The 26181-nt window shown below is 37.4% G+C and overlaps 1 protein-coding gene across 1 annotated transcript in view; it reads right to left on the bottom strand.

Annotated features, from left to right (window-relative positions):
* The window catches only part of TMX3 (thioredoxin related transmembrane protein 3), a 33372-nt gene extending 8025 nt beyond the window's left edge, over nt 1–25347 (bottom strand). The window contains exons 1-15 of the mRNA XM_058804861.1: nt 25196–25347; nt 21049–21070; nt 20606–20885; nt 20338–20392; nt 15665–15704; nt 14555–14678; nt 11399–11444; nt 10371–10451; nt 9356–9455; nt 9032–9109; nt 6809–6875; nt 4717–4815; nt 2660–2717; nt 1897–1950; nt 1512–1568 (exon numbers count right to left, since the gene is read on the bottom strand). Coding sequence (XP_058660844.1) covers nt 1512–1568; nt 1897–1950; nt 2660–2717; nt 4717–4815; nt 6809–6875; nt 9032–9109; nt 9356–9455; nt 10371–10451; nt 11399–11444; nt 14555–14678; nt 15665–15704; nt 20338–20392; nt 20606–20885; nt 21049–21070; nt 25196–25347 — 1313 coding nt within the window. The remainder of the gene's footprint in view (nt 1–1511; nt 1569–1896; nt 1951–2659; nt 2718–4716; nt 4816–6808; nt 6876–9031; nt 9110–9355; nt 9456–10370; nt 10452–11398; nt 11445–14554; nt 14679–15664; nt 15705–20337; nt 20393–20605; nt 20886–21048; nt 21071–25195) is intronic.
* Nucleotides 25348–26181: the final 834 nt, after the last annotated feature.

Here is a 26181-nt window from a genome sequence, read left to right as displayed (position 1 = left end):
GAAGAATTATAATGTCTACTAATGGAGTAACAGTCAAGTTCATAAATGTACTTTTTTCAAGGTCTTATTCTATCCCCAGAAATCATACAATATTTTGTCCTTTGTAAAGAAATCAGAATTTGTTCCTATGTGCATCTAGCACAGTAAAAAGTGTTTCGTGATACATTTCTCATTATTCAGATTTTTTCTATTTCTACTTGCTGCCACCTGGTGACAAACTGAAGCAGTTGCAATACTTTTTTTTTTTTTAACTCAAATTATTCATGTAGCCACATGAAGAGCCACTACTTTGAACATTATTTGCTGCATTCTTTTGCAAATTCCTACTCATGCTTGAAAGGTATACACTGGGTTTAGAAAATAATTAAAAGCCGGTGAGTACTTGAACCAGAACTTTCCATATACTACAAATAATAAAATCAGGCATTTTGCAGATTCAGTGAAACAAACCAGCTGAACAGACCTTGCCACTAGATCACTTCCACTCCAAGTGGCAGTTCTGTCTTTTTTCCCTTAATTTCCTTCCTCCCAGGTATCTCATCTCCCTTCCCTGTTTCTCTGCACATCCGTGCGGGTACTCAGCAGAGCAGAAGGGAAAACATTGTTGAATCAGCAAAATAACTTCCCTACTTGCTCAGACAAAAACCAGACACTTTTCTGACAGATAAACAGGATGAAAGAGCTCAGCAGACAGACATAAGAGCCTGCACAGGAGAAGCAATTAATGAAGTGAGGGAGGTCTCACTTTTGGCAATTATAAAGCACTAGTTCAATCAAATCACATAATTTTTATGGAGAGAATAGTTTTTAAAGCAGGAGTTAATCTACAGACATTCTAGAGAAATACAGACCTTGTGCTTCTGGGTCCATATGAAGCTTCTAGAATCTTTAAGGATCATGAACACATGCTTAATTAATGTTTTGATCCCCGAGAGATGGATTTGGAAAGCTTCAAGAATTATAATACTGACTCCTGGTTTTCCTGTCTTTCAGACCTCCAAAGGCCAGAGGAGAAGAAGTAGTGAACTACAAATGCCAAGCAACTCAACTCTCTAATTATGCATGTTTTAGAAAAGGATCATAGTAAGGGCAACTGTCAAGCATCTTGTTAAACCACTTATATATTTCAAAATATACCATGTACATATCAAGTGCAGACAGCATCTTCCACGCACGCTATGCTTCTCTGCTGAAGTGCATTTCTATGCATGACATAAAGATACACCAAGAATGAAAGCCTCACAACTCTAACAGTAATTTAACAAAGTAGACCTAAAAGATAAGCTTTGTTAATCAGCATTATCAGTAAGCTAAACATCTAACATTAAATTACGTATTTATACAATTTAATTTAACAATTAATTGATACTACAGTACAGGCTGAATTCTGATGACAGTGCGCTTTTTTTAAGTCATGAAAGCCAAGAACTTTCTGTAAGATTATTATCAATTAAATACATTTGGTAACAAATACAACTGAAGAAAGAATATTCAAATAAGAATTTACTTACTCCATTAGTAAACTATTAATGTAATCATTTCCATCCATATGGCCAAACTGGAAATCCCTGAAAGATAAGTAGTTAAAAATGAAATTATGAAGAAGAAAACGCAATAGTGGGTTTCAGCAAAACTTCTCCATTAATATTTTTCCTATAATTGAAAATGAGAGCACACACTCAGGAATGTAATTAAAAAAAAGTGATGATCTAGAACACAGCATTATCAAACACAGTCAGTTAATGAAATGGTTCTATTAAATATCAGTATAAAAATATAAAAGCGTGCACTGTAACATTTTTCACTTAGGAAAAAAAAGTGACTGCTGTCTTAGAAAGATTAATGCAGAAGAAGTATTAAAACATCAGAGTCCCATGTGTGTCCCAGAGTCCCTACCTGTGAAAGTGATCCCGATAATCTCTGGCAACTTCCTGAATAATAGACTTTAATCTGAAAGGAAAAAAATTGGCATGGATATCCAGGATAAAATCCTTCTAAATACAAACAATAAACATTGAGATTTCCCCAGTAAGCAGCAACTCATACCTCATCAGCAAAAAGGACTATTAAAAAACACCTTGTTCATCTTGCTTAGTTCCTAAAGGTTGAAAATAGCATACACAGTACCTGAACAGAATTGTTTTAGTCTGTATATGCACCCAGAATGGGATGAGGGAAGGTCTTGCTCCTCTCAGTCTCTTTGGCAAACCCCAACCCCAGCAAAAACATCCCTTGTTTAAAGTTCCACAGACAACTAATACATACGCATCACTAGCTTAATTTTCAATGTGAGTGAACTGAAGTACAGTCATTTGTTTAAACTCACTGAGTTCATCTCAAAGTCATCTGAACTCAAGCGCTTTTGTCTTTGTTTAAAAGGTGACACAACAGCTTTTAAAAGCTATGAGATCACCATTTGCTCCTGTGATCCCATTAACAAATGGCAAAAAAGTGATACAGGAACTCCCACCATCTCAGTGAACTCACATGCGCTTCAACCAAGCCATAAATTAAGTAAAATTAGTACACTAAGTCAGAACATTTACAAGTTCAACCCACTAATTTAACCTATATTTCTAAATATTTAAGCAACTTCCAAATTTCCCTATGTCATACCAGCACATCTCTCCCATAGTGTCACCAATACTTAATTCTGTACCTGGTATGTTCCACTGAAGAGTTTTTATCATCAATGACTGCAATAGCCACAAGTTTTCCTAAAATAAGGAATAAAATTCTTGAAATCATTTAAAAAGAAACACATTCTCCAATGGGAAATACGTCAACTTAGAAGATCAGGTACTTTCCAGGGACAGGAATTGATTTCTAAGTATAAACAAGAATCACAGCCAAAGAGCCTCTTCAAGCTGACCAAGCTGTGGTCTTAGAGCTACTGAAAATAAATTAAGATGGAGCTCAATGCCACACCACTAGCATTGCATGAAAAGTCTATCTATAGAAAGAAGTCAAAAGGGAGAAAATGCAGATAAGAATTCATTTCCTACTCAAGCTGCATATTTACATATAGCTAAATATGAGGCTATGGAGACCTGTATTATATAGCACCAATTACAAACTGATTATAAGTGACTAAATCACTATTGTATGGATTTAATAACAATTATTTTTCATATTGTTGTGAGCATTAGAAAAAAAAATGGAAAATTTACTGGCATAGCCCAGAATTCATGACATCAGAAACAAAATTTAGTTCACAACCCTCTGTCAGAGGAGCTTAAATGTCAACACTAGAATATACCAATCTCTTCAAGATTGACTTTGTGAAGCTTTTCTGATTAAAAGAAAAAAAACCCTCCAAACCCAAAGAGTAGTATGGTCAATCAGATAAAGGTATGCTTATAAAGCTGCCCAAAGTTTCTCCAGATCAAAGCCTTGCAGTTAGGAAAGTAGATCTGTTAACAGTGCAGTCAGTCATCAACCATATTAACCCAAGGCTCCAGAGGGCTGATTTTTCAGTTCTCTCCGGAGGCCACAATTCACACAAAACACTCCCAGTCAAGACAATTGCTCAGCTCCTACCTATCACCATGCCACAGGAAGCATTCCCCTCAAAAATAAAACGTCACTCTTGTTCAAGTAATACTGAAGGGTTTTAAGGGCAAGACTTATGATTCATTCCCATACTTCCTTGTGAAAAAGCAGTAGCTTCTCCCCATTCCACTACTTCCATACATCAATTCTCATTTTTTCCCCATTTCTTTCCACCCTAAGATGACACCTAATAAATACACCAGTAGACAACTAATGCCTTTCAGACTATGTAAATAAATTCCAGGTACTATGTGTTAATACATAAAGCTCTTTAAAGTAAATAATGGCTTCTCCAGTGTATTAAAAAAGTTTTGGGTTTTGTTGGGTTTTTTCAGTTATTTGAGGAATTGTTAGTCAAAAATGTAACAGGAAGAAATACATTATATTTAAACAACTCACAACAGCATTTCTGTAAATAACGGTTCAAAATGTAGGTGTCACAATATTAGCTTTATAAACATGTAAGAACATAGATACTTCATATTCTTTAAAACCTGAAAGAACTCAGTGTTGATTGAATCTAAGTATTTTGAAATGGAATACAGATGATAAGATGTCCTGGTCTGGAAAAATCAACACTTAAGAGTATTTCCACTGGTAGCTCAGTGTGTATACACCTTAAGAACAGTACAAGTCATGTGTCTTTTCCAGAGGTCACCTGGCTTCAAAATTTTCATCTGACCTGCAGAACTTTTGCTAAAGGAAAGCTGAAGTTTTCTGGGAAAAGTCCACTTCAACACATGTTCCTCTCCCTTTCTTGCCACATCTATTTCAAAGATATCTAAATCCCCTAGACACAACATATCTGGGCAATCTAAATTTGATACATCTAAATCTAGTTTTAAAATTTCCTGTATTCCAAGAGGTAATATGAAACTTATGCAAAATTTAAGGTGCTCTTAAATGAAAGTCCTACTAATTTTTGTGATTATCACAGGATTCGACACACTAACTTTTATGTTATGAGGAATGGACTAGTGTAGACTGTGCTTGAAACCTCTAGTCACAGGTCAGTCCAACATCAACAAAAGATTGCCACTATCTGCTCTAATCTGATATTGATTAATTTCTAAAGTTTAAAAACCTGTTCTTAGTACTCTTTTGACTTTTCTTACTGTTTAGTACATAGTGTCAAATGGTTTAGCAGCAGCAGCAGCATCTTACCTGTATCTCCAAGTTCATACAGTGTAAAGCCATCGACATGAAGGTAGCCTTGAAATCTTTCTCTGTTTATCCACGATGACAAATCACCATCTTCATACTCTAACATAAAAAAAAAAAAGATTAATTTTTTTTAAGAAATGGGCCATCAGATTTACTATTTCAGTACTACTGAGGCAATCACTTATTTTTTTTCCATTTTTCCTTTTACCTTTGTTACATCAATTATCACACTTCTACGGGCATTTCAAGTTTTAAAACTTCTAAAGCTATTTTCAGTCACTGAACAAAAAAGCATATTATAAAAAAGCAAGAAAAGTTGATTTGATAATTTTATTTTCCAAATCAAGGATAAATGATACTATATTAGAAGCTAACTGTGATCCAGTGCAGAAAGTAACAGGTTTAAACCCTGCTTTTAAAGGGGTGTGTGTACATAACTTGTCAAATAGAGATACAAAAATACAGAAAGCAGTATTTGTGAGAGTCCTTAAATGAAACAGAAAGATGAAGAAAAAGCAGATGCATTAAACAGCACTGTGAATGTAAATGAACAAATAATCATGTATGACTGACAATCTACTGAAGGCTAGTTTAAGATCCTAGATGTGTTAACCTATTAAGAATTAAATTCTAATACATACCATCAATTAGATCTAAACCACAAGTAAAACATATATACATATATGCTGCATTTTATGTGAAAAAATGCACAATAAATAATTTGTCTTAAATCCTATTGTATAGACTGAATTTTTATATAATAATTTCAGGTTAACAATAATTTTATATAATAATTTCAGGTTAACAATTATCTGCCATGAGGTAGCAGCAAGCATTTCCAAGCACAACACATCCCATGGATCTGCATCCATTTCCCCTACTACAGAGAAGGAAAAAACCCAAACAAAAACAAGACAAAGGTCAGAGCAATGAAGTGCATTTTGCTATAACTTTTTCCTTATAGCAAGGTCTTCATATTTCTGCCAGTTTTAACAGTTGCACATAAAACTTTATTCAGCCTCTTAAAATGCGTCTTTATTATTTGACTTCCAATAATATTTCTGGTACATTACGAAAAAGTAAAATTTTTACAAAGCAAATTAAAGGCCTGAATTATTACAGTTTTTGTATTTGTTTTAGAAGGTGTGGAAAAAGCAAGCAGGCCACGGAGCAAAAGAAGTGTTTCTCTGACAAGCTTTCCTCCTCCTGAACAGCTAAAAGAGATCAAAAGAATTAAATGCAAATCATGGAGGCTGTAGAGTGAATTTTTATTTGGAAACAACACACTCAAGAGGAAGACAAGTACATCCATTTATAAGGTCACAAAGACCACTACTTATCCTAAGAAATTAAACCTGCAGAATGATCTCTTGAGTGATATCCTTCCAACTTAAAGTGAAAACTTGCATTTGAAACAATCTGAATCAAGAGGAGATGCTTTTGAAAGTAAGTGGTTATGCAAGCCCAGGCTATGCAATGTAACTGAGTACGTGTACGTGCTTCTAACATGCCTGATGGTACAGTCTGAGCACAATATAATTCTTTTATGTGGATGTGCACACAGATACACAGATATACACTTTTACAGCAGTGGCAGGTGTACTGGCCTTAGGTACTGCCTATATATATACACACTGTAGAAATAGCAATGCTATAAAACACTATTAGTTTCAGGTGGCCTTTCTACAGCTTACACACTGAACAAACCAGGTAAAGTAGTCTATGTATATGATGAATTTGTACAGTGAGGGAAGCAGTAACTTTTCTAAGTATGTTAATGCAGGCAAAACTGCAATACTGGAAGCTACATCTTACTGAAAACATAAAGCAAACATCACCACTTCAACTTCAGTATTGCTTGCATTGCAAAATGCAAAATTGCAAAATTCTTTGCAATGCTAAATTCCTTGCATTTTGTTGTGGAAGAACTAGTAAGTTTTATCTCTTTTCCTTCAAGAAAGAGCTGCTATTTATCCTAAAACTGAAGAATTTCCAAGTATCCCTACATACCCTTCAAAAAATCCCAACTCCTCCAGTTTCTTCATATATGCTTTAAATATCTTGTCTTAAGGTAATGTCCACTTTTACTTACCATCATAAACAAAGTAAGTCCCATCTTTGAAGACCATCACAGCAGGTAATTCAGGCAATGTCACATACTGAAAGAGTCAGGTTTTAATCAATCCATGGAAGATAAAAGATTTTTAAGCAAAAAAAAGCCCATCTGAAAACATGTAAATGTAGTACATGAGGAAAATCTCTAAGTATACCTAAATATTTTTTGTCTACATGTACCAAGATAAATTTATCAGTTTCTGTATATTAAAAATAATGCAACATAAATATGTTTTTGAAAAGTGGATCTCACAAAGCATAAAAAAATGTGATTTTTACTGAGATCTGCAGTAGCATGAGCAGTTTATGGATTGGACATGGACTCTAGCTAGGAAATTGTAACTTGAGGGTTTTATCAATCATGCTTTCAGTTCCCAATTTGTGCTGTTGTCAGCATACCTGTCATACTGCTGCCTCCACTAAATGGACACTCAATTTTGCAGAGTAAATAAATAGTACCACCAGTAACATGTGCCACTAAATCTGGGCTATTTCCTGTGCTTCAGACTGATGGGAATATAAAAAAGCTTCAGCACACAGGGCCGCATACAGACCTAATTTAGACAAAAGCCTGTATTACCATGCCAAACATAGTATTTAAGATGGCCAGAAACATACTAAAAAAACAAGCTGTAAAATCTTTCTTCTTAGAACTCAAAAAAATTATACTCAGCTCATGTTTTTAGTGAACTGCCATAGAAAAAATACCGCATCTATTTCTTACAGCTTGCTAGCATTCTAAGATAAAATTTTAACAGCATTCTGGTTTAAGAAAGAACTGCATCATAAACTTAATTTTGATCATGTAATCTGAATCATCTGATTTACTGATGTTTTGGAAAGGTAAAGGACAGCATCATTTCCAAATGACATGCCTTCTGTCATTCTGCATTAACTTTCTTGTAAGTTAAGAAAGTTAAAAGCAGTAATTTATAAATAGTATAGTAGCTGATATGAACAATCAAGAAGGTAGTCCCAGATGATGCTTTGTTCTCTCACTTGCCTAAAACCTAATTTAACAACAGTGAACAGCGTAATGCAAAGGCTCATCACAGCTCACAACCACAAATTTCTGAACAATTTTTGTTTCTCTCCAAAGAATACTGAACGCCATCACTACTTCAGCTGAAATGACACTGGTGGGAAATTATCTTCTGTGGGGAAAAAAGCTCACTGCTTACATCAGTGTGATCACAGGACCTCAAAGACTTCCAGCCTTTTTTACTCTTTCCACTGCACAACTGAACAGTATTTTTCTTGCTCAACTGGAGCTGAAGTGCAAATAGTAATATTTAAATTAAGATATAGCTTTGGTGACAAGGCTTCTGGAGAACTAACAATGCACTATTTGTAAAGAGGCCAGTTCTACTTATGGCGTTGTAAAATGCAGCTGCCTAAAAAAACCCCACAACAAAAAACCAAATTATGCTACTTGTTACCCCATTAATCACCAAGTAACATCAAAGTCACATATTAGTAGGCATGGGGCAGACTTAGGTCTCACTTGGAGATAACAATAAATGAAAAAGTCTTTTAATTTTGTTACAACAAGTAAGCAACAATGGTTAGACTCACTACAGTAACATCAATTTTTTCCACCCTTGTGGTGAACTATAAACTATTTCCTTACCACGGAAGCCTTAAAAAAAGCCACAAGAGAATTCTGCAGCCAGTGGACTAGACTGACTGATGCCTGGGGCAGATTAATGTGTTGATCAGCTGTAGTGTACAAGATGAAAATAACTTACCTCTTCACTTACTTCTGCTGACTAAGGAAACAGCAGTAATTCATGCTACAAACCTCCTAGTTAGCTTTAAAAGTGTTTGGTGAAAAGACTGTTGGGAGCAAAACTGCAAAACTCTTGTTGGGCTAAAAATCCAAGCATCTACTTTCTTGAGCAAGTTCTGTGGCCCACACTGACTGCTCATCCTCTGAATAATTTTATTAATATGACTGAACAAGTATTTTGGCCTTGTTCAGTCATATTAATTCAAACAAAGCAATGACAGACTGGTATTTGGGTTGTATTATTTTCCCATATAGAGTCAAACATTACATGTTTCAGTGTAATTACTTAGATATCTACCAAACCCAAACATACTGTAAGAAGCCACCTCTCTGCCATCAAAACAGCAAAATTACATAGATGAGGAAAAAAATGCCATTTCTGGGGAAGCAGTAGGAATGGAAACAGCTTACCTCAGGCAGCACATCTTCTGAGGCAGAAAAAAAGTATGTATAAACTATTAGTTCTGAAGCAACCTCAATGTATTTTTCCTGAAAAAATACAAACAATGTTTTTTTAATTTCTGAACTTTTAGTATGTGTCAAACAAAAGCTTTGTCACATACTTTATCTTCAAAGAGCAATTTGAAAACATATTTATGGCATAAGATTGTAAAAGATAAATGTAAAAAAACCCCAAGAATTTGTTACAAGCATGCACTTCAGTTTTTTGAAAGATTTTTAAAATGACTCCCTAAATAGCCAAAAGAAGTAATTTTATTTAATCAAGGTTCAAACCTTTAAAGGAGATTCACCACCAACATACACAAAAAGTACACGATGTCTCTTTTGCACATGTTCAAACATATGCTGGCTAGGAAGTGGCCTGATGAGAGGTCTGGAAAGGGAAACAAAGACATAGAAAAATCTCAGTTTGTGCAACCTGCAAAACCCAAACAAATAAAAATTCACAAGAAAATGTCATACAGTTTTTTGTAATGTTTTTCAAAAAATAAATTCCAAAATTTAGAAAATTAATTTAGTTTTTCTATTTATTACTAAAAGAATTATTATTATTATATTTTATACTAAAAGAAAAAATGAACATTCCCTCCCACCCCGCTCCCCAACCAAGTAACATATTAGGTTCATCAAACAGGACACTGAAAATATGAAATTCAGATCTTACTACAAAATGCTGCTATGATTTAAACATGCATGCCTTTTACTGGTGACAGAATCACAGACTGGGCAAGACTGGAAGGGACCTTAAAGATCATCTGGTCCAACCCTGCCACCCTGAGCAGGGACATCTTTCACCAGACCAGGCTCCTCAGTGCCCCACCCAAACTGGCCTTGAACACTTGCACAGATGGGGCATCCAAAACTTCTCTGGGCAACTGGTTCAGTGTCTTGCCAACCTCACAGTAGAGAATTTCTTCCTAATATTTTTTCTAAACCTATCCCCTTTCTGTTGAAAATCATTTCCCCTTATCCTGTCAGTACAGACCTTGATAAAAACTGTCTTTCTTAGGAGATGTCTTTATACAGTGGAAGGCCACAGTAAGGTCTCCATCATTTGAGAGAGAAAAATCTGAATGTAAGCACAACACCCAGAAAATGTGGCCTTAGAAATAAATAATCTTAACTTAGTACCAGTCTCCCATGCAGCCACACATATAGTACATTGTGGATGTTATGTTATAGTTTTTAATTTCAGTATCTTGCTCTTTTTATCTAAGTCTTGGCCCACCTCAAAGTCCCACATAAGTCTGAAGTCAGCTGAACCAGTCTCTGAGAAGAGTATACTCACCCTGCCACTCTATTAGCAAATTCAATTATATCATCTTTGGTTCTAGGTCCTCTGTAGTTGTAGGCCAAGTCACCTTTCAAGCTAGACAGACAAAAAAAGAACAGAAAAGCAATCATCTAAACTACATTTGTACATATAATATTTCTCAACCTTCATGTTTACAGTCAGTGATAAGCCAAAGAAGTGGTCAGTAAAATATAAAACTCAATAATGCGATACAATGGAATTATGGAATAAAAGCTTATTTACACAGTACCTGATTCACTGATTTGTTGAAATACATAAAATCCTTTTACAATTCTTTCTTCTAGTGCACAGTGCTCACTTTGTAAGCAGACAGATAATTTAGAATACTTAGAACACATAGAACACTTGTTTATGACCATATTAAAAAGCCTTCCTAAAATGATGAAACGGCCCACATGCAAACCAAACCCAACCCACTCAACATCTATACTACTCAGCGATTAGTCCTTGTAAAAGGAAAGCATATACACTTATTTAATGCTTTTTTATAATTGAAATGTATCAAATGATCTGCAAAACCTTTCAAATTTATGTATTATGCTTCAGTGAAGTGTTGGTCAGGTTACAGTATTCTGTTGAGAGGGGATGTAGCATGCTTGCATTAGCAAAGTATTCAAGTCAGTTTTACTAATTCTGACAGGCTTTCTTTAAATCCATAGAGATTTAGGAAATTCAGAGGAATTTTCAATTCCTCTATATGGCATGAAAATTTTCATCCTTAAAGATTATCAAGTTGAACATCTCTGCTTCCTTTTCTGAGAAAACTAACTTGACAAGACTTATTATCACCTATTAGGAATTCTGTTTGCTTAAAGAATAACCTGCTAAAATCCCCAGTATGTCCACAGTAAAAAGTACTCAGAACCACTGAATCTTTATTTAACGTGACATTGTACTGGACTATACATTACAGGGGTTTGAAACTTCTAAATGGACAGGGCTATTTTTAATTTTTTGTCATGAAATCATTGATAGAAATTCAATAGGAAGGATCGACTTACAGCTTAATGGTTGGATAGCCTCGCACTCCAAATTCAGATGCAATACCTGAAAGAAATGAGTTCATGCCAAAGTGAACCAAGACTTTTTTTCCTCTCCTACCTTAATCTTTAAACATGTTTTACTATTCAAGCCACAAAAACAAATGAAAAAAATACCACTTAGTTTAAAATGGATTACTTTCCTTGCTTACAAGGAAAAGCTTGCTGTTATTAAGCTACATCATTCAATTTTAGACTTCTTTCAGAGGTGCTGCAGGGTGCCAGGATAGCCTCCCAATTCATGTGCCACAACTCAAATGTCATGAGAAATCCTCTAGACAGATATGCTTGGTCTGCTTTCACCAAAAGTAGCATGCATTCAATATGCACATACAATTGACAGAAAATTTAGAGGCAAAAATTAAGCATTGAGGATGAAGAGCTGTAAATACTAATGCTTGAAAGAAATGGCTAACGAGAAGTGCAGAATCATACTGCAGTTATTACAAAACGTTTTTAAATCATATTCCACACAAGTAAATGTCTACTATCATTGAACCTTACCAGAAGCAGGTGCTTTCTAAGCAGACACTTACCTGATGTTTACTGAAGTGATTAAAAATACAACAACTGCAGAACTTTTTCCCTCACCTCAGATCTTTTTAAAAACTTATCTTGCTTCCACCAATTGGAGGAGTATAATTTGCAACCACCCTTCCACTTGTGGACATAGCAACAGCCACCTTCAACTATACTTTCCACCAAATTCAGTTTTTTTCCAAAAGTTAAACTACACAGTCTCAAAAAGGATTAAATAAGTCTAAAATTGTGGCAATACTTGTGCAACTCCCTGTTGAGTAACAATCCCCGCACTCAGAAAGCACCTAGAATCAATGCTTGTTACAAAATCATTTTGAAGCTACAAAAACATGCCACAGCAAGCAGATGTTGGATGCCTTGTGTGCAAAGAGTTAAGAAATTGACCCTAAGGTTGTTCACCTAGATCAGGCGCAAGTACCTTATTGCACAGCACTACGAATAAAACCAGCAGCTCACCTACAGGCATCTAATCAAAGACAACTGTTCTAAGAAATACGCATGAGGATCAATTTGATTCTGATCCTTTTCTCTTACAGTTTTACTACACAGAACTACAATGCATTAAAATGTGTATTAGAGCACTCAATCAGAAGAGCTGTCAACAGTTTATTTCTCCTTGTACAGCTCTTGTGTGTGCTTCGGAAAACAAGAAGAGACAATTTTTAATAATTTTTTAAACATTCCAGCCATGGGAATTACCAAAATTCTCTCATCTTCATGGAAATTACTTACTTACATCATCACCTCTACTTCTTGATATCAAGAATATTAGTATTGATATAGTACAGGCAAACAGCAGCAATTGTGCCAGCCCTAGGTGTGACGTATTTCTACTCTGCTCACACACAGCAGACTCCTGAGGATGCCTTGAAAATTGAACTGATACCACAGCAGGTGACTGCTCTGTTGATGCAAGAGCTGTACCCTTATTCCACAGAGCCACCAGAGGTAACATTTACTGGATGATTTATATGTTCACCTGTGATCTCAGCTCTCTGACAACAAGCTTTCATACTACTTCATATTCCTATGCAGAGCAAACCACTCACGTTCCTTTCTAGTGACATGTACACATTGCAGCTGCATTTCCTTCTGATATTTTCAAGACTGAATTACTTTGATTTCAGAGAATCTTTAGACTGCAATGATATTAAGCTTAGTTGAGTTTTTTGTATTCAGATGTAAAATTTCCTCTTTCAAAATGAGAGTAAAAAACTATTTTAAAAGATTTATCAGACACTATGAAACCAGTAGCAAATCACAGAAGAAAATCTTTTCCAGGGCAGGAAGGAACCCTTGCTGCTTTTAGTGATTTTTATATAAGTAAAAATTAATTATATAACAAAAACATAGTACCAATTCTGTTCTGGGTATAAACCACAAGATTTCAGTAACAGGATGACAAATACAAATATTTCAGGGTAAGACTTTATACAATTTATATGATTTAGAATTTTATATACATGACTGGAAAACTAGAGAACCATGAAATGCATTCCCAGTTTTGAAGTTACCTGGTTGCATCAACTTGAAACTTCTAATTCTTCAGACTTACTTTTCCATAGAAAATAAGTATCTTTAAGATGAAACATGAAGTCATATTTATTTGGTTTTACAGAAAAAGATATATCCAATAAATTGGTCTTTGAGGCAAAATGATTTTAATCTCAAAAGACCAAACTCTCCCATATCTAAGCACAGGAAAAACTGGAATACCACTGAGAAAAATAGTCTGCATAACATTTTAGGCAAATACAGCAAACCTGAATAATCAGGTTGAAGGAATATTAACTAAAAACACTACATTTACAAAATTTTACTACATGTAGATCTCACTTGGGCCCCACTCCTCCCTATACCTACTCTTTTAAGTATTCTCCTGGTTCACCATAGATTTAAGCAAATTGACAATAAAGAAGCACACAAACACAAAGGAAGTACTGTTAAGCATTCAACAATCCTCTCACGTCTACCCAAACCACTTCTCTGAGCAGCGAAGGTTTGGGTTTTCTCTGAAAAGGTCGATACATATGAAAGGCACCAGCAAACAAAAAAGCACTGAAAGCACTAAATTTGGTTCTTTGAGAAGACATTTACAGAGAAACATGGGAAGAAATCAGCTGAGCAGTGATCAGTGATGCAATGAATTCAGTTATTTCAGCAGGCTTTGTGGAAGAGTTTCAGGACCGATTACCTGAAATGAGTAAGAGCAAGAGCAAGAGCACGGGCACTCCTCCAGCAGTAACAGAAGGAACCTAAAACTGGATGCTCTCCAGAGACACCCCACAAAAGTGCTTATATAACAGTACTCTAAGAGGCGTATCAAAAGCAGATCTTTGAGAAGCTTTTGCTTTCCATTTGTCAGGAAGAATTCCCTCCTCAGGCAGAAACAAATGCGCAAATAAAAAGCACACACTACAGAAAGTTGTCACTTTTGGAAGGAAAAATAATCAGGCAATTTTTTTACAATTACTGTTTGTGTATTTGTGCTATGACACAGAAGAACAACTACAAGAAAAAAAATTAGTTTCAAAACAGAGGCTGTGATGAAATTACCCCTAAACAAACCATACTTACTAGAAAAGGAAGTTGCATCCATCTTCCCAACTTTTACTGGAGAACCCATGTTTCTCATTTCTATGCCCACTTCATTCCACACAGGCTCCAGTTTCTTACAGTGGCCACACCAAGGTGCATAAAACTGAGAAGCAAATACATTTCACAAAAAATAAAAATAGTAGAAATTAATTCTACAATTAAGCCTCAAATTATTAGCAAGACTTATTTTCCAGTCATGGTACTCTTTATGTCTTAATTAAATTGCAAGTTACAAGGTTAGCATGACAAGCAGCATTTATGATTTAGTCCTACTTTTAACATGAATGCACAAGTTTGAAAAGAATACATTAAACTGCTGCACTACTATATGATTTCTTATTTAGGAACAGACTGCATGATAACACTTTTTTTGAAAGTTAGAAGATCATATAAACAATCTATCCAGAAATATGAATTTGTCAACAGGCAGAAGATATCAATGTTTTGGTATAACAAGATAAGGTCACAATTGAACAAAAGTTGGATTTTGTTTTGCTATACACTGCTGATAACTCTGAAGTAGCTCATATAGTTTTTCCCACTCAAAAAAATCCCTAATCAGAGTAACAGAATTTTGAGAATTACAGTACATATTTGGGTGAGAAAAGGAATGTTACCTCATTCACAAGCAAACTCAATCTTCTTAAAAACTCTTTGTCCCTGAAATAAGGGGCACTGAGTCTTTCCAAACAATTTAGAAAAGTAACAGGGGTCTCATATATTTGGTCTTTCAGTGCTAACAGAAGTCTAGAACACAAATCAGCTCATATATTTAATGAAAGGAACTATAAAAATTCTCAACAGAGGTTATCACCTCCTGAGTGTGTTAGGTAATCTGCTTTCCTTTGTAAAGCTCTGCAAAACATAGACTGAAGCCTATTCAGCAGTCTATTCAGCCTATTCCTGGCTCACCCTGAACAGCAGACAGATTGCTGATCTATCCTGTCAGAATCACTGTCATGAAGCTTTCCTGCATCATGTACAAACAATTTTCCAAGCAATGAAGCAGCTTGACTACAGGGTGTAGCACTGTGCATTCTGTCTTTTGATTTCCACCAGCAGAACTTCCTGTTTTTCTGAGATACTCACATCTACAAGCCAAATATCATCTTTGCGGTTTTCTTTAAACCTGGAAAGGGCAAAAAATGAAAGTTATGTATCCGAAAATAAAATAGTGAAATGCAGGTATGAAATAGAAAAACTCTACAATAAGGTTAATATAGAGGTATAGATACAAGATTTCTGGTTTGTTTCTTTCTTTGAGGGTGGAGAAACAGAGGAGATGCTTATTTTTTAGTGTAATATTGCCCCTCTACCTGACACTACACACACAGCTGTGCCAATTAGGTTTCTCTAACTATTTCCTAAGACAAAAAAACCCCAAAACAACAAAACAGAAAAACAGCAAGAAATAAGAATACACACCAAAACACACAGAAGACATTTGACTAGCATGTGGAATCTAGGGGGAAGAAGTATTTTTCAATTGCCTTAGTTATATTAAATATATTTGGTTTTTTGGTTAATATATATTAAATATATTTAATATATATTAAATATATTTGGTTGTATTTTTATATACCAAGTAATACAGACTCTTTGAGTATTGGCTTAAATTGTTAATCTTAGCTTTACTAAATGCAAACTAACTAAATTATCTTTAATATTAACTTGCAAAGCAATTTTAATTCAACCTCCTTTAAAATTCTACTATAGGCGTGTCAGTTTACAGTTCTGTTAAAGCTGCACACAACCAAGAAATCAAGTTAATGGAATAAAAATGATCAAGTTATTGATAAAACCCAGAGAAAAAGGGGTGCTACTGAATTTTCTTAATGCTAGACAAATGGCATTTAAATTAACTGGCTGGTTTTATTAACTGTTAATCTGTCACTGAATTCTAAAATCTCTAATACAAAACTAAGCTTGATAAATTAAAGTTCTTTGGTATCTCCCAAAATGCTGCTTACACATTTCACTGTTGTCACTACAACATCATATGAATTACTGCATTAGTTGACTAGTTCCGCGTAGGGAATTAAATTAGCTAGAACTTTAACCGGAGGTTTATTTTTGTACAAGACAGACTTTGTAAGTGACTAGGACTGGGACTAAAGTCACACTATGGCATACATGGTACAACACTTCAACTGCACCACTCTTCTTGCAAAATGAGATATTTACATATAATTATGCATAAGCGTGGACCTATGATCCAATTAATACAAGTTATAGCTCAACTTGTCAGTTCCCAATATGCAGCATGCCTATAAATGGCCCATAAGCAGTAGGCAGAATTTATTATATTTCATTTAAAGATGAATCTGTAACACTCCATAATGGTCTTGAAGAAATACTAATGCTGATATTGGCTTACTGTTTGACAGAAATAATTCAGAAATCATGACTACAATCTAATTACAGTGTTGAGTGTCTGAAACTCAGAATTTCAGCATTTCACTGGTAAATTCCAGCCTATGTTATTGATGGCATACCAAGGCTGCTGCGCCTGTACATCAGCAGGAAAGGTATTTGCAGAGACTATGCTATAGAACTGCTAAAGGAAAGCAACAGTTTTAAGTCATAAAATTGCTTAGTTGACAACCTCACTAAAAATTTACTTCACCACCCCAAGCACTACAGAGCTAATGAAAGAACCACTAAGAGGCCAGCATCTTCTGAGAAGTCTAACAGAGCTACAGCTAAATTCCAGTAACAATGCCAAATAATTGGCTATGATGCAAGAGGCAGAAAGCAGTTACTGAATCATAAGATCCTAGGCTGTGCTTCAATTTAGCATATCACTTTTTCTTTGTATAAGAAGAATTTACAATTAAATGTTCTCCTTCCTCTGCTACAGTACAACTGTTATGGCAAATTGTAAAGAGCATTAAAGTACTGAGAAAGGTAGCTTGCTACCTTGCCAGCACACAGAAAGAAAAGAAAGAATGAAACATCTGGAGGCTGAGTTTTCCAACAGAGTTTAATATTGTATAAAAAATACTGTACTTTTTATAGTAATGAAAAATTTCAACATACTTCTAATCAACTTCCACAGAAACTAAAATCTGAAGTATAACAAAACCCTATCAAAACTCACTCTAGTTTTGCTAACATCAATGGTTAAATTACCAGACAATGTTAAGGAAGTTCACTTTCACACTGGTGAAGAAAACCAGAAATCTCTCTACAAATGAGCAGTAAAGCATTTTCGGAAGATGCTGTTTCTAGGCCCTATAAATATGCTTTCCAAGCACAAAATTTCAGTGTCTCTTCCAACTGTTCTGTGCAAGCCTCTGTCAGCTGACAGAAACACAATCACACTGATGGGAAGATGGCATAAATGTTGCACATCCTTGAATCAAAATTATTTGTCTCAAACCCATACATCTTCCCAGCTACATGATCAAATGTTCTCTCAGCCCCCACTTAATCATGAACAATTAAAAGAAACCAGCATGAAGCAAAACTGAACACCGAGGTCACAATTCCAAGGGCCTTCAAACAACCCACTACTGTATCTCTTCCTTGCTTCCCCTTTGCACCATTTCTGATGCTTCTGATCCTGGTTTGAGCCACCCCACAGACAGAAAAACACTTCCTTTTTAATTTAGGTTACTTATCTGCTTCATTATGCCACTAGAACAAGTCCACACCCATCACAAGTATGAGCACTGACCTGAGGCAGCAGATCTGCTATCAGAGCAGCACAAGCCAAGAGGAACCACAGCTCATTTTATGCACCCCTCCTGCAGCCCAGCTGGGCACTTCTGTCTGCTCTGCTCCTGGTTTTCCTATATCCTGAAAGCTTAGGAAAGGGACCTGTGCCCTGTACTAGTCCCCATTGTTTACAACCACTAAAATTCCAAAGAACACAAAGCTTTCAGCAACAGCAGAACATCCATAACGTTTTGTTATCTCTCAAATGGAAAACTTGAAACTTCACCAGTTACTGCTCTCCGGTTTGGAGCAAAATTAAATTAAAATTGAAATTGTTTAAAATAAGTTTTAATTTCAATTACATTTAAATTGTTTTTCTGACCTCTCTCACCACTTGCCAATTAGCTACAAAAAATCACCCACAAAAACTGCCTAAACAATTATTCGATTCTTATTCTCAATTGCAAATACATGCTTCTATATAGTTCTACAATTGAAAAATTCAAGTGTTATAAAATATGATTTCCTTTTATCAGTTACTTTAAGAAGTTATGTGACAACAGAATCATGACTCGTCATTCCAGAACAGCAAATATATTTAAACACACACGTGTGGAAACATGATGTAGGAGCACAGATAGGCTAAGTAAATGCATCTTCAGACCGTGAATATATGAGCATGTTTTAAAAACAAAAAAACAAGCTTTGAAAACCAAGTCCAAACAGTTCCCATGCTTCAGTTGTTGTTTCAGAACACCAGAGACACTGCTGTGTCTCTCCTAAGAACTTCTTCCTTATGTTCCCATCCCCTCACCCATAAAATCACTACCCCTCATCTGATCTTATGATTAACAAACAGTATTGTGAAAATGTAAGGGGTTTCCTGACAGTTTAGCTCTTTGATGCAATTTATTGTGCACTGAAACCTCATGAAAACGTCACCTTAAACTGGCTGAATTTATCCCAAAGCAGTCATCTAATGCCAACTTCTCCTCCCTACCAGTCATACCTTCTCTTTCAATTCCAATAATCATGCGGCACTTTGTAGCACTTGATATCAACCTCATAATCTGACCCAAAAAAACCCCCAAAAAACATTTGGGTAATTTTCATGGGAAACAGCAACTATGTAGCTACCAAACTGCTACAGCAAACCAGTACACCAACACTGACACTACACAACCAAGCTCATGGCAGGACCAGCCACTTCAAATCATGCACAGTCTTGGGACTAATTCTGTTATAAAGGCACATTTTTACACAAATATTACTGGCACTTCAAGCAGCCATGAACTGGTCCTGCAGCCTCTTTCTCTCTTCCATTTCTGGCCACGCATGAACACACTTAGACTCATTTTCCCAACCCTTCATGGCAGCCAGGCTGCAAACTCTAATGAAGAACTTGGTTAAATGCAATCAGCTTTACCTGGGGCAAGCACCAACACACCAATGTATGTATTTACCCTACCAGAAAGAAAGAACAAGCAAGGAAGCCTAAGAAAACTTCTGGCAAAACTGCCACAGTAACAGCTTTAAGGAGCTGAAAAATTAAAATGTTCCTCAGCTTCTTTAATTGAACCTCCTCAATAGGTGAGACTGAGGAGAGACCTCATGGGAGTGTACACTTTCCTCAAGAGAGGAAGCAGAGGAGCAGTAACTCATCTCTCTGGTGGTCAGTGGCATGACCCCAGGGAACAGCATGACGCTGTGCTGGTGAGGTTTAGGTTGGATATCAGGAAAATGTTTTACACCCAGCCAGTGCTTAGGCTCTGGAACAGGCTCCCCAGGGAAATGGTCACAGCACCAAGACCGACAGAGCTCAAGAAGGGTTTGGACAACATTCTCAGGCACATGGTGTGACTTTCTGGGAGTCCTATGCAGCAACAGGAATTGTACTCCAGTGATCCTTTTTGGCCCCTTCCAACAGAGAATATTCTATGATATTTCAGGCCACAACCTTTCTGTCCTTCCTGCGACAAAAATCACAGTACCTTCCAGTGTAGCTTTCTCGACAAGAACACCACGCACAAAGTCGGGGGTCATGTTCCCCACAAGAAGACAAACAATATCTTGGCAATTACGCAAGACACCCCAATACTTACGACTCATCTAGATCCTCCACGAAACCCGCACCTGACGCCACCACATGTGCAACCACTGCGAGGGGAAGGAAAAGGGTTCCGTGAGTGATGCCCGAACCAACCCGGGGTGCTCACCCACGACAATTCACAGCATCCCTTCCCTCCTGCCCCCACCAGCGCTTCCCTACACTGCTGCCTGCCCCAGCGCTGCCCGCCGCCCAGCCCCGCCGCTGTTCCCCGCTGTGGCCTGCAGCCCAGCCCGGCGGAGCCGGCACCGCCCGCCCGTCACCTGCCGCCCAGAGGAGGCAGCGCGGCCGCCCGCCCGGCGCCGCTGCCATGTTGACAGAGCCGCGGCACGGCCGGAAGGGGAAGCGCCGACCTCTCGCCACGGCGCAGGCGCGGAGGGAGCCGCGGGCGGCGGGGCGGGCTCCGGGTGTTCGCCTTGCTGAGGGGCGCCCGGGGAGGCGGGAGGGAGGCGAGCGTGGCGCCGCAGCACCGTGACGGAACGCGGGGTGAATATTCTCCTGTCCTGTCCCCAGCGAGGAGACTCGTTCAGTTGAATCAGTGCTCTGTGTGAAAAACGCCAATCACTTGTTTTTAAAATTTAAAAAAGTTTAATAGTAATAAAATGGGTAAAGAAATAGTAAAACAATTAGAGTTATAATAATTCGGACAAATTGAATTAGGACAATATAAGGCAATAAATACAAAGAGTTACGGACGTCCGGGTACCGTTTTCTTGGCAGCACGAGCCCTAAAAAGGACCCCCGTTAACAAAGGATTAACTTTTAAAAGCAATAGCTTGTTGTATATTCATACACTTCATACATGATGCATAAATTCCATTCAAATACAGGATTCTGTCTGGTCATCCTCAACTTCTTCCTCCGAATCCTAACAGCGCCTTCGAGGTGGGAAGAAGTTCGTTTCTTCTGATAAGAGGGCAATAAATTCTCTTTCTCTGAAAGATTTAGGTGTCCTGTGGTTGCTATCTCGCTGCGAGTCCTTTCTTTAAAAAAAGTATCCTACATAGCATCGTTTCTATTTTAACATTTTTTTCTAACCTAAAACTATATTTAACACAGTACTTAAGAGAATTAATACAGCATTACTTTCTAACACAACACGTATAATATTCATTTTAATATTTGCGAAAAGCCAATCATAAAAATACATGCATTTTTCACACTCTGCTTCTTTGCAAGAGCAAGCCTCGCCCTCCCTCCAGCAGGAACACGCGTGCCCCCTGTCCTGTTGCTGGCTCGCTGCCCTGGGTAGAGCTGGCCACCTGCCTTGCTGCTGTTATAAATGATCAATCGAAAAGCCAAATTCTCAAAATTGCAAAAAAAATTTATTTATCTTTGTCCGCGACCAAAATATGGCCCTCAAAACCACCACAGCTCAAAGAGAACGTCGAGCTGGGTGAACCCGGATCCAACCTCTATCGCCTCGGACCTCCCTCTGTTCATGAGTGCCGCTTCCAGCGAGGCTATTTTATACAGCTTTTTATGCCTGAGGCAGGAATGCCCCGATTTCTTTGGTAACCCTGCATATGCATGAAAGTTTCTTTCACTGTGCTGGGCTGGACAATTGCTGTTTAGGTAAACGGGACATTGTTCTCCTGTTGCCTTCAGGAATTTCGACGTTCCGAAGTAGACATCTGTCCCTGGGCTGCTTGTGGTCAGAAACTAATTTGGATTTTGCAATCTTATATAATACATTCTCTCTTTAAGCATGAATTATTTCATAACATATATTACACTGCTGTGTCAGCAGCCTTCCTTCAGCATGGGCATGAAACTTGCTCACTTTAATGTCAGTGTCATTCCCTCATTCCTTCAAACCTGTTACAGTCTTTCCTATCTTCAGCTATGGGGTTTTTTTCTGTCAATGGAGATTTGCAGGTTCTTGTAGGGCAAGTAATCCTACTTGTTTAAAAACTTCAGTTAAAACAGGTCTGGGATTGTTCAGCCTGGAAAAGACAAGGCTTAGGGGAACCTTATTAATGTGTGTAAATACCTGAAAGGGGCTGCAAATAGACCAAAGCTGGGCTCTTGCCAGTGCTGCCCAATGACAGGACAAAAGGGAAGGGCCGTAAAGTGAAACACTGGTGATTCTGTCAGAATTTGAGAAAACACTTCTTCACTGTGAAGCTGACTTGAGTGCTGGCCACCCACCAGTCTTCCACCTCAGAGATACTCATGATGCACCTGGACTTGGTCCTGAAACACCATCTCTAAATGGTCCTGCCTGAGCAGAGTGTTTGGACTAAAGGACTTCCAGAGGCCCCTCCCAACCTCAACTATTCTGTGGCTCTGTGATCTGTCCCATTTCAGTTTCAATTCCTGTAGTGTGAACCCTTATCCTTTCTCCTTATGCTAGAATTACTTTCCTCAGCTGTACATGTAAAAAGTTTGAGATCTTTGTCGGAAAAGGATAGATTCTTTCTCGGGACCATCCAGTTCCTCTGAATTAAGTCTTTAAGCCTTTTTGTCTAATGATAGAGTCTATTATTTCTTTGAATAATGTCTACAACCTGTAGACAATGAAGTTGCTTCATTTTTGGGCTGCTCTGTGTGAGTGTGTGCACAAATGCTGGTACTTACATGGATGTAGATACATGTTGATGTTCTCTTGGCTACTCATTGCCTTCCACACTGGGCCATACCTGCTCTGGTGAAGATGTACTGTTCACATAATTCTTTGTGGGTATAGCCGGTTGGATTCATCAAATAATCCCCAGAGTTGTCCAGCCCTTTGCAAAATCTTCCATGTCATAGTCTGAGAAACAGGTCAAGGCCTGAGAGTATATACAATAGCTCACATTAGAATTCTACAATATCTGACTCTGGCCCATGGTAGATGCTTTTTTTTCCTTCTTACATTTAACTGAAGGATTTTGCAATATTACGACTATTTATTTTTTTTCCCTCTCACCCCTCAAGCTCCAGTGTTGGGAGAACTAACAAGTTCCAGACATCTGTATTGAATGAACAGTGACAATTGTTCGCTGAATTCAGAAAATGTCTTTTCCACAGCATTTCACCCTCTGTACACCACAGTTAGCTAAGTGGTGTCGGTATGCCTGACAGACATATGACCAAATGAGAAATGGCATCTTTTTGATCCTAATCTAACTACTGTCTAGACTGAGACAATGAAAACTATTTACTCCATCAATCCGTTAGTAGAAAATCCATATGGGAGAAAATGGGCATAGCCAAGTAACTGTTAAATTAGTATAATCCTGTTCTCTTGCTCAGACAGTTCATGACTGGCTTTAAAAAAACTTTTAAAGGGAAATAAACATTTTATATAGCTTTGCAGAGATTTGAATGAAGCTGTTTGTACACCCTCTAGGTCCTATTTGCCAACTTTTATTCTTTTTGCAGGTAATGGAATATGATTGTTCTAACTTTTGTATTTAGTGAGCCAAACTTGTCTCCTGAAAAAAACAGCCTGTACACTATTCTTGAGCTATTTTATCTTGAAATTGAAGAAGTTGCTGTGTACTTACTTCTTTGTAACTAAATTTAGGCTCACATAGACAACTCTATGCTATATTTATACAGTTATTGCTGAAGCTTTACTGTGTAAAATCCATATAAAAGATGGTTCTTGCACTGCAGCCGAGTAAAAGTATCATGGAAAAACATGTAAAAACATGGGAACCAAATAAGCTGAATAATGACAAATGGCATTCAGAGAAATGTCAAGGGGTTTTTGTGGTTTTATTATTTCTACTATGGACATTTTGTTTGAAGAAAATGCAGGATTAATGCATTACTATTAATGGATTATTATATTCAGTGGAGAATTTAGTGTAGAAAAGGGATTATTTGGTATATGAACTGAACAGGAGATATGAAAAAAAAAACCATGGTAAAGGGTAAGAAGCAAAAAGCTCAGAGAATAGTGTTGAAATCCTGGGAGATATTGCAGGGAAAAGTGGGAATTATAGGGAAATTAGCAAACAATGAAATATTGGAAATTGAACATACAAGGGTTCAAAGACTCCTTCCAATCCATATTGGGTAGGATGATTTCATGGTCCTGCTGTCTCTTTTTGTTTTTGAATCTCATAGTGGCAAGTTTCAGCAAAGACAAGAGCCAGGCTTTGCCTTTTGGCCTTGCCTTGAAGGAGGATTTGCAGAGGAATCTAAATGTTGCAGGATTTTCAGTCTGTTCATGCAGGTTGTACACTCTTCTTGATCTGTATGAAGGGCATGGAAAAGGATTTATATGTAAGTCTGTCTAAATTATGCAACGTGGACTTAGTTTTACTGGAATGCATTAACTTTTGCTTTAGGATAATTAATATCTTTCAAATTTTTTCCTGTCTAACTTTCATTAACATTGTAAACAGAATATCAAGGTTGATTTCAATACATATTTGCATAAATAAAATACTTAGAAAATTAAAATTCTTTGCGCACATCTTTGTTATTTTACAGGGGTTAACATATCCGTGGCACCATATTCAAGGGAAACTTTCCTGGGGAAATGGCCCAGGAAAACCAAAGGCAATGCAATAAAAAGGGTAACTTAAAATGAGGCATGAGGGAAGCATATCTTGACACCAATAATCCCTATATTAACAGTGCTAAACTTTCACAGAATGGTTTGGGTTGGAAGGGACCTTCAACATCATCTAGTTCCAACCCTCCCTGCTCTGGGCAGGGAGCTTTCATTAGACTCAGTTGCTTGCAAGCCCCATCCAACCTGGCCTTGAACAGTGCCAGGGATGGAGCATGCACAACTTCTCTGGACAGCCTGTTCTATTGTCTGACCACTGCCATAGTAAAGAATTTCTTCCCAATATTGAATCTAAACCTGCCTTCTTTCAGTTTAAAGCCACCCCACCTTGTCCTGTCACTACCTGCCCTGTAAAAAGTCTTCTCCAGCTCTCTTGTAGGTCCCCTTCAAGTTCTGGAAGGTGCTATAAGGTCCCACTGGAGCCTTCTCTGTGCTGAACAACTCCAACTCCCTCAGCCTGTCTCCACAGGAGACGTTCTCCAGGCCTTTAATCATGTTTGTAGCCCAAAGGTTATTTTATAACTTGCTTCTGATTCTTTCCTTCATTCCTGAGAACCAGGAAAGCAGCCAGTGGCTAAATCTAGTAAATTATTTGTTAGTGTCACTATGCTCCCAGCCACCATCTTGCTAGGGCAAGTCAGGAGCAACTTCAGGGCAACTTCAGGACATGTGTGTACTCTTTGCAGTGAATTAAGCCTGTTAGTCCCAGGAGTCTGATTCAAGCTTGTGTGCATGCACCCATTTTTTGTCATCTCGGGCACATTCATTTCCTCCTTTGCCTTGGGAAAACCTGCTGTTTCTCTTTGGCCAGAAAATTTGTGCATCCATTTTCTATGCTGTCCCTCAGAATTAAAAGAGCAAAAGCTGAGGTGCTTGACTGTAGAGAACCTAGAATAAGATAACTCTAACAATCCCACACATGACTGAGGACTGTCTTAGTGTAAGTATTATATAAATTAATAATGTCTTCAGTCTTACTCTGTCATGCACAACAGCCAGTAGACTGAGCTTATTTACTAGCACTGAAAGAACCAACGAGTCTTAATGGTAGCATTTTTTGATGGTAAATAGCAGCAAGTCACACTGATGATAGAGATGAAGACACCAAAGAATTTTAACAAAACTCACAAAAATTACTAAAATTCACATTACAGATTTCCTTATTTTTGATCTTCCAGTAACTCAACTAGTTTTTTCATCAGTTCACTGAAGGAGTCAGACTCGATGATCCTTCTGCATCCCTTCCAGCTGAGATGATTCTGTGACCTGTACCATGGCACCAACCCTCATGTCCCCCCATCGATCCCCTGCATGGATGCTGTGTCCAAA

The sequence above is a fragment of the Ammospiza caudacuta genome, chromosome 1 (genome assembly GCF_027887145.1).
Source record: "Ammospiza caudacuta isolate bAmmCau1 chromosome 1, bAmmCau1.pri, whole genome shotgun sequence".
NCBI lineage: Eukaryota > Metazoa > Chordata > Aves > Passeriformes > Passerellidae > Ammospiza > Ammospiza caudacuta.
Note: the sequence above shows the minus strand (reverse complement) of the source record. Positions and strands in the feature narration are given on the sequence as shown.